The 16,447-nt window shown below is 49.0% G+C and overlaps 1 protein-coding gene across 6 annotated transcripts in view; it reads left to right on the forward strand.

Moving 5' to 3' along the window:
- FRYL (FRY like transcription coactivator) overlaps positions 1 to 16,447 on the forward strand; it is a 3,055,992-nt gene that overhangs the window by 2,714,341 nt on the left and 325,204 nt on the right. For all 6 annotated transcript variants that reach the window (XM_069631694.1, XM_069631695.1, XM_069631691.1 and 3 more), the window contains 3 exons: positions 13,847 to 13,921; positions 14,077 to 14,253; positions 16,050 to 16,250. In XM_069631694.1, coding sequence (XP_069487795.1) covers positions 13,847 to 13,921; positions 14,077 to 14,253; positions 16,050 to 16,250 — 453 coding nt within the window. The remainder of the gene's footprint in view (positions 1 to 13,846; positions 13,922 to 14,076; positions 14,254 to 16,049; positions 16,251 to 16,447) is intronic.

The following is a 16,447-nucleotide window of genomic DNA, read 5'->3' on the forward strand; positions in this document are numbered from 1 at the left end:
GCTAAACCTGCGGAGGCTTTGCTGCCCTTCATTTTGGCCACGCCACCTGCCTTTAAACTGCTTTCCAAGGACCCAGAGTGGTGAAGCCCACTGCGGTGGAAGGGTGCAGTGTCTGCCTTGCCGCTAAAGCTGCTGAGGCTTTCTTTGCTGCCCTTCATTTTGGCCACGCCCCCTGCCTTTAAACTGCTTTCGTAGGACGCGGAGAGGTGAAGCCTGCGGCAGTGGAAGGGTGCAGTGTCTGCCTTGCCGCTAAGCCTGCTGAGGCTTTCTTTGCTGCCCTTCATTTTGGACCGCCCCTGCCTTTAAACTGCTTTTTTAGGACTTGGAGCGGTGAATCCCGCAGCGGTGGAAGGGAGCGGTGTTTGCGCTGCAGGTTTTCACGACGATTTGGAAGCAGTTGTGGTGTGGCACTTGTGATATCTTAAGTTGATTTCTACCGACGCTGTGAGTACTTTAGATTCCTTATTTATCCGGTCTGAATACAGAGGGGCGGCAAAGGGGGAGGCAAGGATTGGACAGTGTTTCCCTAGGGCCAGTAAAAGAGTTTGTAATGGTGATAGAGACAGTGGCCAGTGGGCAAGGAGCTTAAGAGGATTACATGAAACGAGAAACCAGTTTGCTGTACCTTAACTATATTTACAGACAATACGCTCCCAATAAATGTACTATTATATTCGTATCGGAACTGTTTGTTTATTTTATTTATACTGCGCACCAGACCCGAGGGTATTAGGGCGCCAAAGACAAAAAGAGGGTTGTTCAGCTTAGGTTACATTGTTGCGCATTACAATACAGGTTAACAATACAAAATGTAGAAAGAAGTAAAAATAGTACAGGCAAATATCATACAAGTAGGCAGCAAAAGACAACACATATATACAAAGCAATTATATACAATGATAGTGGTAGGGGTCAGATGTCGTGTTCCTTAATCCAAAGAATAAGGTTGGATCTAATGCGTGGGTAAGACATATCCTCTCTTAGGTGGGGTGGGAGAGAATTCCAATTTTGGGCAGCTTTGACTGGGAAGTTATTACCTCCTGTCTTAGAGCGTTTCAATCTAGGCACTCGAAATAGGTTAGCAGTAGCTGTTCTAGAGGGGCGGTTGGTGGATTGTTGTATGAATCTAGTAGTAAGGTACTGTGGGGTGGCCATGTGTTGTAAGCATTTATGAATCAGGGAGGTTGATTTGAGGAAGATTTTATCTTTAGTAGAGAGCCAATTGCTGGCTCTTCTGAGGTTGGATATGTGGGCTTTCTTGGGGATGTTGAGAGCTGCTCTTAAAGCATTGTTTTGTAGGGTCTGAATCTTATTAGTAATGTATTTATTGCACCCTGCATATAGAGTGTTACAATAATCCAGTTTGGATAGTACCAATGCTCTCGCTAGTGTAATGTAGTTGTTAGGTGTGAGGAAGGGTCTAGCTGCTCTGATTAGCTTACAGGTGAGTTTACTTGTTTTTTTAGGTTAAGAGTGGAATCTAGGTAGAAGCCAAGAGTTTTGACTTCCTTGGCCACTTATTATCTATAATGAAGTTAGAGTAGCGCTGGCTCAGTTTAAGATTTGCCGGGGTACCAACTATCAGAAGTTCCGTTTTGTCATTCAGGCATAGTCCATGAGGCCATCCCTGCCTGGATGATGAGGTAGACTCTGTTCACAAAGGCCAAATCCTTGTCATAATCTCCCATCAGCAGGATGGGGATCTGTGTATCATCTGCATAGTTAGTGTAGGTGATACCCAGACCGTCTAGATCATCGAAAAGGGGCTTCGTGAAAATGTTGCAGAGTGGGTGAAACGCATGAGCCCTGAGGCATACGACAGGTGATAGGTATGGGGTCCGCAGCTGCTGATGGTGCAAAGACACGCATAGTTCAATTATCTAAGAAGGATTCAATCCATCCTATGGCTTCTTTGAGAAATGTGTGGCATAGTCCGAGTGGTGGCAGAGAGTTTTATGGTCGACCAAGTCGAACGCCTCTGAGAGGTCAAGCAGCAGTAGAAGTGCTGAGTTGCCGTTGTCTGTCAAGGTGTCAATTTCTGCCTTAAGGCCGATTAATGCCGTTTCCGTGCCTTTTTGCGGTCTAAAACCTGACTGGCGGACTCCTAAGAGATGGTGACATTCCAAGTATTGTTGGATTTGTAGGTACGCCACCTTGTCGAGGATTTTAAGCGGAAACGGTACTGTTGTAATAGGGCAGTAATTTGTGGGAATGGATGGGTCGTGTGTTGGTTATTTTAGGTGTGGTAAGACCCATGATTGTTTCAGATTGTTGGGAATGGTGCCTGTGGAGAATGAGGCATTTATAAGCTTGGTTATGAATGGCAAGGGGTCACGTGCGGCATCCTTTATAATTTGCGCTGGGCAGGGGGTCACCGTGACAATTGGACGGCTTAAGAGTGAGGATGACCTTTTCAACTTCTAGAATGGATACTTTCTTGAAGTTGAAAAGGGGTTTAGGCAGTTCGGTGGGGAGAGATGCGGTAATGGGAGGTGCGGGGGCCGTGATGTCATCATTAGAGGCAAGGTTGTTAGAGTTAGAAGTGAGTTGAATGGACTCTTTTTTTATTGTTGATTTTAGCCTGCTGGGTTGTTATTTTATTAGCTAAGGCACTCTGGATGCTGGTGCACCATGTTTTGTCTTTGAGGCAGGTGTCCGGGGCATGGATAGGTGTTTCCATTTCTTTGAGAATTGTGAACAATTCTTTGGTATTAGAGTTGGCTTGGGTGATGCGTAAATTGTAAGATTCTTGTTTGGCAGAGATGATTTCTTTTTTGTACAAGGAAGCTAGTTTAATGAGGTTATTTTTATTGGTGTCTGAGGGGTCTAGTCTCCATATTTTTTCGCATTTCCGTTTCTGTAGTCTAATGGCTTTTAGGTGGGGAGAGAACCAGGTGTTAATGTGTTTTTTCTGTTTGCATTTTCTAGTTTTCAGGGGTGCTATAGTGTCTAGGGCAGAAAGCATTATTTTATTGTACTCTTCGACCAAAGTGTGAGGGTCCGTAGAGGCAGGAAGAGAGTTCAGAGTGGGAAGGATCAAAGGTATACGTTTATTGGCGGTAATGTTCTTTTTAATTCTAGGGGGGGTGGCAGGGGCTATGCTGGCGACCTGGAGAGGAACTGTAGCTTTAACAGAGAAGGCGATCAAATGGTGGTCGGACCAGGGCAGAAGCTTTATGGCAGTGTTGGAAGTTTGACAGTAGTGTTCCGCTACCCAGTCAAGGGTTCTGCCTTTAGTATGAGTGGCACCTGTAACCTTTTATAACAGAGATTAAAGTCTCCAAGGAGAATGCATGGGGAAGTATTTTTAAGGTTATCCGATAGAGCCTAAGGGGCCTGAAGATCTATAGATAAGGTGGATAGATATAGTTTGCGTTTTAGAGATAATTAGCTTAGCGATCAGGAGTTCGCATGAGTCTACATTTAGAGGAGAGGCAAGTCTCATGGCTAGGCTAGTTTTAGCAATTATGGCTAGACCACCGCCGCCGGAGGTGGTGCAGTCCATTCTTAAGAGGGTGTAGTCCTCTGGGGTAGCTAGCATGATTGCTGGGCCGGCTGCTGAATGGAGCCATGATTCCATGATAGCAAGGAAGTCCATATTTTCAGCTGAGATTAGGTCGGCTATTTCTGTGGCGTGTGCCACTAGATACTGGGCATTTATTAGGGCACCTCTTATACTGGGCACTGTAGTCACAGTAGGTGGGGGCGCAGTGTTATGGATAGGTTTAGGATAAATGGGGTCTCGACAGAGTCGGCTGTTAAGCTGCAGAGGGTGTTGAGTATTGGTGGATTTAGAAATGGAGGTTTTGGTATTAGGCTGGGTGCTTTTCAGATTTCTAGGAGGGTTATTAGAACAGGGGTGTAAGGATTTGGCTAGGGGTTCATACATTTTTGGAAGTCTGGCTCTTAGTTTAAGATTTCTTTCAGCAAGATAGCAAGGTCTGGTAGTTAGTTCTTTTAGGTTGTTGGACCCATTGGGACGTGTCATAGACATCAGCAATGGCAGAGTGTAGGGCATGTTGATGTCTATTGTAGTGAGTAAGTGTAGGATAGTCTTAAGTAGGATTGTGTAGATAGCTGATAAATGCATACTTAGTCTGATGGGAGACTGGCTAGTGTTCAGTGTATCAGAAAAGGTGCTTAAGGTGAGTTAATGTAGTGGTCTAGGCAGGTGTGGGCTAAGTTGGAACAAGACGAAGGTGACTGTATAGGGTGGCTATGCAGGCGTAGCTGGCATGACAAGTCTCAAGTTTGTAGGCTAAGCAGAAGAGAAGTAGACACAGGACTATACAAGCTAGGTAAAAATAGGGAGGCGGTGCAGTAGTAGTAAAGCAGTTACTATAGACGGGACACATTGGCTCGCATAGAAATGGCAGTGCTAACCTAGTGATCAAGGGGTTCCAGAGTGGGACTGAGATGGACAGGCCGACTGTCTCCAAAGGTTAGTAGGTAATATCAGCGACAGGCTCTGCTGTAACTATGGTTCTCCAGCATGGGGTCTGGCATGGATTCACATGCTCATGAATATTCCCCGTCGTCAGGCTGGGAATCCTCGGTAAAGAAAAAACCAGTATCAGTTTCGTTTCTGATCTGTCTTTCGTAGTAGTAACCAATCACTGGTCTCTGCGTCATACTGACCACAGCCAATGACTGCCCTCTACCTAAGCACCGCCTCTGGCAGCCATCTTCAGATTTTTACCGCACGTTCATGTGTTGGGATCCTCGTGCTATTGCTCTCGAGCGTTAGTGCTATTTTTTTCACGTTGTTTCTCAAAAACTTCGTTTTTTCGGTCAAAAGAGCCTCAAGCTCCACCGACTCTCCATCCGATCAACGGGGACCCGTGTCGGATTCGTCTGCGCCCCTCAAGGGTGAAGATTTCGTCGAGCTACGCTTTTGGAGGACTCCAGAAGTTTCTCAGGCCCAGTCATGGCCCAGGAGAAGGGAAGCTCGACGCCCGGAAAGCTGTTCAGGGTCTGCCCTGGATGCCAGCTGCAGAACGTCTTCAAGGAGGACGAACACTCTTTTTGTCTTTACTGCCTACATGAGGACAAGACGCACGTGGAGAAGGACTGTGCTTTTTGCGGCAACATGTCGGAGCGGACCATGAAGGACCGCCATCAACGTCTCGCCAACTGGCTGGAAGGGAAGAGCCCGTCCGGCGAGAAGAAGAGGAAGAAATCCGAGCGGTCTTCTAAGACCTTTGAGGACGCCCCGGCGACGGGGGTCCAACATAAGGCCAAGCACCGCGAGTCCGCTGGCACCGGGAGCGCCGAACGGTCGGGCTCTACGGGCGCCAGGCTGGGCGCACCCTCCCCGGCACCATCAACCACGAGCCAACGCTCTGGGTCGGGTAAGAGGAAGGCCGAGCACCCGGCGAGGCTCCTGGAGAGGCCCCGGTCGAGCTCGAAGGCGGAGGGGGAGCGAGGCACTGCCCCCCCCTCAAGGATAAGGCGGTGAGCGCACCTAAGGTGGTGAAGGCCTTAATCCATCCGGCCAAGCCCTCTATCGAGTCTGTCGCGGCGGCCCTGGCTCAGCCTGTGGAGGCTATGCCAGTGGTGGCGACCTCGGGGCTCAGAGTCTCCCTGCCACCGCGGAGGGAGTCCTCTTTTGTGCCCATCGATAGGACCCCCATGAAATCCCCCGTGGGGAAGAAAAAGGGGGGGCAGGGCGTCGTCGTAGATTCGGCCTCAACCTCGGTGGAGGAGCTGGTCGAAGTCTTAAGCCACGGCCTCGGCGTGGAAGAAGACCGGCTTGTCGGGATGGATCCCGACGCAGGTGACGACATCGTCGAGGGTACCGACGGGGCCCCTGATCGCCCGTCGGATTCCCCTCGGCCAGCGCCACGGGACAGCTCGGCGGCCATTTTGTTGGCTATACAGTCCTTATGCTCAGAGATAAGGACGAGACTACCGTTGCCGACGGAACCTCTCCCGTCGGGGGACCCAGAGACGGGACCTTCTGGAGTTCTCCCTGCCAAGAAAAGAAGGATCCACCCTCCTCCTCCTTTTCAGCCGTCGCGCCCCTTCCAGCCCTCCTCCCCGTCCACCCGAGGGGATGATACGGGGACTGACACAGCAGCGACGGGTACGGACGACGAGATATACGACGAGGATTTACCGTCGTCGCCTCCCACCAGGGCTTCTCCGCCCAACGAGATTGGATCGTTCCACTTCATGATCGCCAGGGCATCCGAGCTTTTCCAACTCTGCCCTGAGGAGAAGAAGAAGGAAGGTTTCCTTTATCAGCGGCGCGAGGCCAAGAGGAAGACGGTCCTCGCGGTGCCTCTATTGGACGACATTTGGGATGAGGGCCTCACCCTCCTCAAGAACCCATCCACGACGCCAGCTAGAAGAGACCGGTACGAGAAAAAGTACTGGGTCCCGGACACGGCCCCCCCGTGCCTTCGGGCGCAGCCTACCCCGGACTCCGTCATCTCCGCGGCGGCCAGGAAAAAAGCAGGGGGGGGTGCGGCCTCCACTTCGACTTCCCCACCGGACGGCGAGGGAAAGAAATTGGACGCTATGGGACGCAGAGTCATCTCGTCTGCAGCGACGACGATTAAAGCTGCCAACGCCTTGGCTATCGTGGCCCGATACGACAGGGAGCTCTGGTACAAACTGGCTCCCCCGCTGGACTTCTTGCCGGACGACAAGAGGGCAGAGGCCCTGGAGATCCTGCAGGAAGGTGAGGTGGCTTCGGACCACCCCATTACCGTTGCGACGGACATCGCCGACACTGGGTTCCGCCAGTTGGGCAACGGCGTTTGCCTTAGGCGGCGTGGATGGCTCAAGGCTACGGACTTCCGTCAAGACGTTCAGACCAGAGTCCTGGACATGCCCTTCGATGGGAACAACCTGTTTGGGAAAACAGTGGACGATACCCTTCAGGCCATTAAAGCGGACACCGAGACGGCCCGGGCCCTTGGAGTTCTACAACAACGACGGACGCCCTTTCGGAGCAGCGGAGGCAAGGGCGCCTCCAAAGGTTCCGGCGGCGGTTTCTCCTCCTACCGTCAAGCGGCCCGCTCGTCGTCTCAGGAGGCCGACAGAGGACGAGGCAAATCTGGCGGACCCCGCCGTCGTCGCCAAGGGCAAGGCGGCAAGGCCTCGTCGAAGCAGGATTGAACCGACCGTGGGGTCGGGCCCCCACCGAAGCACCCCGGTGGGAGGCCGGCTGGCGCGCTTCGTCAGCGTGTGGGAGTCCATCTCCACCGACCTTTGGGTGCTGGACCACTTGGCCCGGGGCCACGCGCTCGAGTTTCAGAGAAAGTGTCCGCGCGTCCCCCCCGTGGCCAGGAAAGAACTTCACGTCCCTCAACTTCTCCTGGAGGTGAAGGCGATGCTCAAGAAGGGCGCCATCGAACTCGTCCCGAAGAGGCTTCGGGGCTCCGGAGTCTACTCGAGATACTTCCTCGTGAAGAAGATGATGGGGGGATGGCGCCCCATCCTGGACCTGCGACGTCTGAACAAGTTCATCAAGGCGCAAAAGTTCCGGATGGTCACCCTCCAGCACGTCCTGGGCCAGCTGCAGGAAGGAGACTTCCTGTCGTCGTTGGATTTGGAGGATGCCTACTTCCACATTCCCATCTTGAAGGGGCACCGAAAATTCCTCAGGTTTGTGGTCCAAGGGCGCCATTACCAGTTCAAAGCCCCTCCCTTCGGTCTACGGTCGGCACCCAGGGTGTTCACCAAGTGCCTCGCACCGGTGGCGGCTCAGCTGCGCCGCGAAGGGATCCACGTCTACCCCTACCTGGACGACTGGCTCATCCGAGCCAAGACAAGGGAGCTCGACGTGGTTCACACGGCAAGGACCGTTCAACTTCTCACGGACCTGGGATTCTCCGTGAACTACGCCAAATCCCACCTGGTGCCCGCGCAAGATGCTCTGTTTCTGGGAGCGAGGCTCGACACAGTGTCCCTTCTGGCCTCCCCGTCGGAGGAGAGGACCAGTACCATCCTGGGCAAGGTGCAGCGGATGCTGGTGGCCGACGCGGCCAAGGTGAGGTCCATCAAGTCCCTCCTCGGAATGATGTCTTCCTGCATCTACCTCATTCCCATGTGCAGGCTCCGGATGCGCCCGTTGCAGGAGTTCCTGGACGCGCGCTGGATCCAAACGACGGGCAACTTCGAGGAAAGGATCACACTCGACGAGAGTTTCCGACGAGCGATCCGGTGGTGGGGCACCCGTGCGCATCTGACGGCGGGCATGGTCTTCCAGACCCCAGCCCACCAGGAGACAGTGACCACGGATGCCTCCCTGGAAGGGTGGGGAGCGCACACCGAAAATCTGCACACAAGAGGCCTTTGGCTCCCGACGGAGAAATCCCTACATATCAACGTCCTGGAGCTCCGTGCAGTGTTTTGGGCCCTCAGGTCCTTCCTTCCGTCCCTCAAGGGCAAGGTGGTGAGGATCTTCACCGACAACACCACCACCATGTTTTACATCAGGAAACAGGGCGGAACCAGGTCCCCAGCACTGTCCAAGGAGGCGCAGGACCTGTGGCATTGGGCAGTCGCCCAAGGGATGTTTCTGGTGCCGTTTCATCTGGCAGGGATAAAAAACACCATCGCCGACTCACTCAGCAGGGAGCTGCGCTCGTGCCACGATTGGGAACTACGGCAGGATCTAGTGGATCGCCTCTTCCGACGGTGGGGCACACCCCAGATCGACCTGTTCGCGACGGCGACGAACTCCAAGTGCCGGAGGTTCGCCAGCAGTTTTCCCCAGGCGAGGAGCATGGGCGATGCTTTCTCGTTCCCCTGGGAGGGCCTGTTCCTCTACGCGTTCCCTCCTCTGCCACTGCTAATCCGGCTCGTCAACCAGCTGAAGAGGTCACGGTGCAGGATGATCCTCGTCGCACCTGCGTGGCCGAGGCAGATATGGTTCCCGGACCTTCTGGACTTGTCAGCGTCCCCGCCAATCAAGCTGCCGGTGGACGCGGATCTGCTCTCCAGGGAAGGAGGCGCCATCCTCCACCACGACCCGAAATCGCTGAACTTGCAGGCCTGGCTCCTGCAGCGCTAGAGTTTGGAGGATACGACATACCGGCCGACTGCAGAGAGGTTCTTGCAAAGGCCAGGGCGTCCTCGACTCTTAAATGCTACGGACACAAATGGAAGAGGTTCTCTGTCTGATGCCACGCACAGAAGATTAACCCTCTACGGATTACGGCTCCCCAAGTACTGCCGTACTTGCTGACGCTGGCCAAAGCTGGACTGGCACACGCGTCCATCAAGATTCATCTTGCTGCGATCTCCCGATACACCAGAACCACGGGGCGGACGTCCTTGTGGTCTCATCGTCTGGTGAAAGAGTTCATGAAGGGACTGTTCAGATCGTTCCCGCCGGTGAAGGCTCCGGCCCCGGCATGGGAGCTCAACGTGGTGCTGACCAAGCTCATGGGACCTCCGTTCGAGCCTCTGCACTCGGCCCCGTTGAAGTTTCTGTCGTGGAAAACAGCGTTTCTTGTGGCCATCACCTCCGCACGACGGGTGGGAGAGATCCAGGCCCTTTCCTGCAAGGCCCCGTACTTGACTTTTCACGACACGAGGGTAGTGCTCAGGACGCACCCCTCCTTCATGCCCAAGGTACCGTCGGACTTCCACCTCAACTAACCCTTGGTGTTGCCTGTATTCTTCCCGTCGCCTTCGTCGCCGGCTGAGAGGACTTTGCACTCGCTGGATGTGGCTAGAGCGCTGAAGTTCTACGTGGACCGCACGAAGTGTTTTCGGAAGACGTCACAACTCTTTGTGAACTTTGGACCTGTCAATCAGGGGAAGGCTCTCTCGAAGGCTTCCATTTCCAGATGGCTCTCCGGCTGTATCATGTACTGTCATCGGTTGGCAAACCGACCTCTGCCTGGCCGTCCGAGAGCCCATTCCACCAGAGCGATCGCAGCTACCACGGCGTTCCTTTCTGGTGTGCCCCTGCTGGACATATGCAGGGCTGCTACGTGGAGGTCGACGCACACCTTCACGAAATTCTACTGCGTCGATCGGGATTCCAGGGAGGAGTCCAGGGTCGGCCAAGCAGTGCTGCGCAACCTGTTCGCCTGAGGTGAGCCTGGTGAGGAGGTAAGATGCTTAATGTTGAGTTTGATGTAATGCTTAATGTTGAGCCTTTGCCACCTCCCGTGGTTGTGCATGTGTGTACTGCTATGTATTCTTTATTCATGAGCATGTGAATCCATGCCAGACCCCATGCTGGAGAAGGAACAAGTTACTTACCTGTAACTGTTGTTCTCCAGCATGGGTCTGGCATGGATTCACATGCGAACCCTCCCGCCTACCCCTCTGCGGCTCTTCACTTGGTCATACTGCCACTTCACGTGCTTCCAAATCTGAAGATGGCTGCCAGAGGCGGTGCTTAGGTAGAGGGCAGTCATTGGCTGTGGTCAGTATGACGCAGAGACCAGTGATTGGTTACTACTACGAAAGACAGATCAGAAACGAAACTGATACTGGTTTTTTCTTTACCGAGGATTCCCAGCCTGAGGACGGGGAATATTCATGAGCATGTGAATCCATGCCAGACCCATGCTGGAGAACAACAGTTACAGGTAAGTAACTTGTTCCTTATAGGTAGTGCATGGGTATGCTAGTTACAGGGCAATAGGCAAAACATTGATCGGCAGTGCAAATTTAGGCAAAGATAGGCGATACAGGCAGAGCATGCAAAGTAATAACGGCACAATAGAAGTGGGGGCACTAGAGACAACAGCTGATACAGAGCTGGCTCAGTGAGCAAGGGCTAGCATGCTAGGCTTAAGATAGTAAGATGAAGGCAGGCTAGTAATGAGAATGCGGAGTTCATGGGCTGGGCCTGATTGGGATCTTATATGCAGGTGGCCACAGGAATCTACTAAGCATAGCATAAGTATGATGGTAATCGACTAGACATAAAGGTGCAGGCATGCGCGGATAACTGGGAGCAGTAACAGTGTGCACGCGTGCCTCTGAGGCGAGAGAGGAGACAGTCGGCAAGGACGCAGGTATGCGTAATACAGTTGCGCATGTGGAGTGTTTAGCGAGCATAAACCAAATAACAGATAACAGGCAGGTAAACTGTGAGGGAGACAACTGTCTGTACTGTAGTAAGACTTTTGGGTGCAGGAAACGAAGGTGGGGTGTCAGACTTTAGTTGCCCCTTAAGCCAGTTGGGCATTCTTCGCTCCTGCAGGATTTAACAGACATGTGACCCATAAAAGCGGTTCCTGTGGCTCACCTTGGGTTCACCCTAGGTTGGGGACGGGCAAATGCTGGCTAGTATAAGCTGTTTTAAGTCACTTTGGCTCAGTAGCAGGCGTATTTTAAAGGTTTTATTTGTATTGTTCCCGACCTGTGATTACACTGTGACTACACTTGTAGGTTCTAGCCGGTGTTTTAAAACTTTTTTTTTTTTTGAGCTAAGGTCTTAACACTGTCATTTTGTATAATATGCTTTTGCTTGGTTTGTACAGTCTGTTAGTTTTACACACTCAAACAGTGGGCCAATGGTTAAGAGGAAAGCTGAGGGGACTCATGCCCTAGGTGGAACCAATAACATTTCTAAGATGTTAGATCCAATTAAGGAGGTCAATTTAATGATCTCTGAGATTAAGGACCTATCGCTTGACAAAAATGTCATTGAGGGTGTTGATGTAAAAGGAAAAGGGAGGGAATCCCACATGGTTGGCCCCTCGCAAAATCATAACAAAATACATTCAAATTCGATTCCAAACTCCAATTGTGTGGTTGTTACCAGTGAAATGAGTTTGATTGATCTGTGAGATTCTGACCCAGTTCCCAAAGCAAATCTCATTAGTAGGTATAACAAGAAATCTTCATGGGGAGACCTGTTGGCACTATTTGAAGTGCCACGGGACGAATGACAAGAAGGGGGAGGAACTATTTATTGCCTGTTGAGGATAAAGCTAAGGCACAGGGAGGAAGGGGGGTGAATATTGTGGAAATCTACAGTCAAGGCATAGTGCCTTGCAAAAGCTAATTATTCTTTGCAGTTGCTCACCCTCAAGGTGATTATCCTCGTAGCTGTTTTTTCCAACAGACAGGTGAGTGAGCTCCAGGTATTGTCTGTTAGACTTCCCTTTTTGGTGTTTTCCAAGATGAAGGTGACTTTGATAGTGAGACAATCATCCCAGCCCAGTTCGTGTCAGATTTTCATCTCTCTCAGGGGATCCATTTTGCTATGTTTTTCCCTCTGCTTCACCCCTCATAAAGGAGGGATTCCATCCGCTGCACTTGCTGTGGGCCCTCAAGTGCTGTGTCTCTGGCATGAGAGACATCCAGAAAGTTGACCACAGGGCTTGCCAAATCTACTAGCCCCTAGCAATTGGCGAGTAGTTTTTATGATGTGCGAGCACCATTTGCAGGATACTCAACCTTCCTGGTGGGTATCTGGATGATAGAAACTAATTTTGCTTTCACTGGCGACAGACTTTGTTTGCAGAAACTAGCAAATGCAAGTTTCACTGTGCATGCTTGGTAGCTTTGCGCAGAATATAAAGTGTGATTATGGCAACATGTACCATTTTACAAAAAAGCACCAGTAAATATTTTGTCACCAGTCACCTTGGGGCGAGTGCAATTCTCTTAGGTAGAGTATGTAAACGAAGGAACTCGGCCTGCAGGTCTAGTGAGACTTTTAATAATTTGCAAGGCCTGGACCAGCCCTTTAAAAGTTATGCTTATACTTGTGCAAGCAGGACTGTGACCCCACACACCCTGTCTAGCTGAATACCACAGAATGGCAGAGAAGCATGTGCCTGAAGGTCTCTGGGCTAATTCCACTAGACACCTACCTACTACCTCATCCCTGCAGAGAGGTGTCCCTACTTTGGACATCTGTCAAGCAGGCACATAGGCTTCACCACACAAATGTGCCAAACATGACTGCATGGATTTCTTGTCCAGGCAGAGCTTTCCTTTGGCCAAGCAGTCCTCCAGAGTTTTTTGGTGTAGTAGATTTATTCACGCTGTCCTCTTCCTCTGGATTTTTGTGAGTCTATTAGAGATGAAAAATCTGTTGTAGGAAGAAATCCATTAGAAGAAAAAATTACTTAACTCTCAGTAATGTTCTTTCTGATGGGTAAGTCCTCTGACACCCTCATTCCTCATCACTCTACTAACGTGTCCCTCTTGGCAGATGGCTCCTATACCATACTTGGCTGCCGAGTGCTAGTGAAAAAAGGTGGAACCATGGTCATGTGGCACGCCGGCTCTATATATACTGGCCCCCATGTCCTGTCTGGCGTAGGGATGCACATCTGCCCCGGGCGGTGTTGCACTACTCCCCATATGGCGCTGATTGAATATCAAAAGATAAGGAATCTGTGGGAGTAAGGACTAATCCATCCGAAAGAACATCAACATTACCAAGAGGCAATTAATGTGTTCTTTTTATGTATGTACTCACCATCTTTTGTGCTGTGTTGCATTGGAAATTGCTCACACTGGTAGAAACTGCTTGCAACACTTGTGTCTGAATACAAATATTACTTAACTGTACTTTTCGAGTTTTGTGCTGCAGATGATTTTCGGCAGCTACTTTTAAGTTATTTCATTTGAAACATTCTGGCAGTAAACTAGTAAGCAAGCGCTAGGTGTGGCGGGAGTTTTGTAGGAACATCATCAATGTTCTGCAGCTACTAAAATCAACTTCGATTGCATCCGTTTTAATGTCGTAGTCCAACTCGCACGCCTCAATTGCCTATTAAATGGCAATTCAAATAGTGAAATTGGTGGTCGGGGGGAAAATAAATGTGTGTAACAGATTTAGCTTTAATTAAATAAACTTTGTGCAGTCGTAAAATGCATTGTAATTGTCTGTGCTTTCGTTTTGTTTCAGCGGAGAACACGGGAGAAGCTTATGAATGTGCTTTCATTGTGTGGTCCTGAATCTGGTATTCCTAAAAACCCTTCAGTAAGTGCTTCAGACATCGGGTGTTTACGACTAAGACTCCATGTAGACTCCTTATTGGAATGTAACTGCTAATCAAATTAGATTTGATGGTTGGGGAAGGGATTGGGATTAGTGGATTCCGAGTTTTAAGTTGTTTATAACCACCTTCTTCATAGGTGGTATTCTCTTCTAATGAGGACCTCGATGTTGGGGACCAGCAGACCAGCCTCATTTCTGCCACTGAGGAAATCATTCAAGAGGAAGAATCTGCGGTGGAGGATACCGGCAGCGAGCAGCAGTTTGGTGTTTTCAAGGACTTTGACTTTTTAGATGTTGAACTGGAAGATGCTGAGGTGAGAGCCTGGGGCCATTTTACAACCTTTATTAGAGTTTCAAGTAGTTCTCATTAGTTGTGTGGTGTACAGGTGAATGGTGCTCCTTAAAGTTGTCAAGCCAAGTGCACTTTTGTGTTGACTTGGTTGTATTTTCAAAGCAAGTAGAATCTTGAAATCAATAGTGGATTTTTAGTTCTACTTCTTTAAACAAGCGTTGCTGTAAAAATAAGATTTCGTTTTTATTGACAATTTAGTGCTGTTTTACTAGCTCCAAGAGGGAATTGTGGTACTTTTCCTTTTTTTGTGTGTGTCTTTTTATTTTACATTTCCAAAAACCCATCCATCTCAATCTCAATTTTGTACCAACTATTATTTTCTTAATGGACATATCTACAATGTGTCTGCCTGGGACTTGTTATAGCAAACGTTTAACCGTACTGTATGTGGACTGATATGAACCGGGTTTAACATTCATGTGTGAATTGAATTGAATTCCAAGCATTTCAGCCTAGGCCTGATGTGACTGTTTTAGTCCTCTTCAGATGTGATTATCCACTTTGCAAAGGAGCATGTGAACCAACAAGAGAAGTGTTTAAATGAGTTAGGGTAGCTGTATGCCAGTACCAGATGGACAATAGAACATACGTGGGACAGTTCCAACATTTTTTTATAATTAATCTTTTATGAAAGGGCAAACTTCCTATGCTAAATGTCAATATTGGAAAACCTATCTTGATACCTGGGTAACTTGCCACTGCCCTGCTCTACATTTTACAAGTTGTATTGTGAGAATCTTATGTCCAACTTGTTTGACTGAAAGATGGAATGCTCCCCTCCTGTTCACATAATTGTAGGCATGGTAATGAGTGTCATGCAACGGGCATGTCTCTTCTCCAGCATGCAACATCAAAGATAAAATGTATTAGAATGGCTTCGTTTTTAGAGTATGTACTAGTGAGCAGATTTCATGCAGAACTCAAAGTTAAGAAAGGCCAAGTATGAGCGCCAACAAGACATCATATGATGCATGCTTTGAAAGTATGCATGTTTTTCTGTCAACATCTTAAAATTGATTTGTTTCATTGTCCGTTAAACCTACGCCATTTGTGTTTTGTACTGTTTAAATGTAAACCTGTTTTTGGATATATTTATCATCAACTATAGTCTCTGAATGTAAAGTTTTTCGAATTTCTTGGAGAATTCAGTTTTTTACGTTTTTATCAAACTCTGTAATGTGTGTCTCAAAATGCCTATGCAGTAATCTTAATGATGAAACCTTGCTTAGAGTGACACACATGTTTTCATTTAAAAATCCTAAATAATGTATTGTTATCCCCCTGTGCGATTATATCTTTAAGTGTCTGTCTTCGTTTTTTCTAATTCTGTGCGTTTTCCTTTTTGCTAACCAGGAGCTGCAGGTAAGTTGCAGCCTGGTGCAGTTGATTGTTTCTTTCGTCTGTGGTCCGATAGTTGTGTTCGTTGTATGTGTATTTTCTTCGTAAGACTTGTCTGTGTGTAACAACTGGTTCAGCTAAAGCTAGACATATTGAATAAACTGATTCAGCAAAACAAAAATCAGTCCCTTGCTGAAAATCAAATTTTGAAGTGGTGGAGGTTGGTTGGTGCATTCCTTAGCTCTTTATTGAAAGCATTTCCATTTCTTGTGTGAAAATATGTACTGCTTGTGAACTGGGAAAGCTTTCACTTTAGAATCCTAAACATCATCTTTAATGCCCATTGTAATCTGAGCTTTGGAATGCTCACAAATAGCTGTTGCATGTATCACTTTATTTAATTTTTTTTTTGTTTTACAGGGTGAAAGCATGGACAATTTTAATTGGGGTGTTCGCAGACGCTCGCTGGACAGCATTGACAAGGGAGACACTCCATCGCTCCAGGAATGTCAGTACTCTGGTAGCACCCCCAGCCTGAATCTGACCAATCAGGAGGATACGGATGAGTCTTCAGAGGAGGAAGCACTAACTGTAAGCCAGATACTGTCACGATCTGACATGGTGAGCTTTTTCATGATTTAATTAATTGCAATGAATTATACACGTTTGAGCCAAAGAGTAGCTACCCTAGTAAATTATGTTCAAAGGAGAGGAATACAAGCTACATTCAGAGTTAGTATTGAATACTGTCCCTTCAAGTCAGTCATATTGTAATTATTTCAGGTGATTTCATGAGGTAACGTTTTCAGTATTTGTAC

The sequence above is a fragment of the Ambystoma mexicanum genome, chromosome 6q (assembly GCF_040938575.1).
Source record: "Ambystoma mexicanum isolate Mex_15411 chromosome 6q, UKY_AmexF1_1, whole genome shotgun sequence".
Classification (NCBI taxonomy): Eukaryota; Metazoa; Chordata; class Amphibia; order Caudata; family Ambystomatidae; genus Ambystoma; species Ambystoma mexicanum.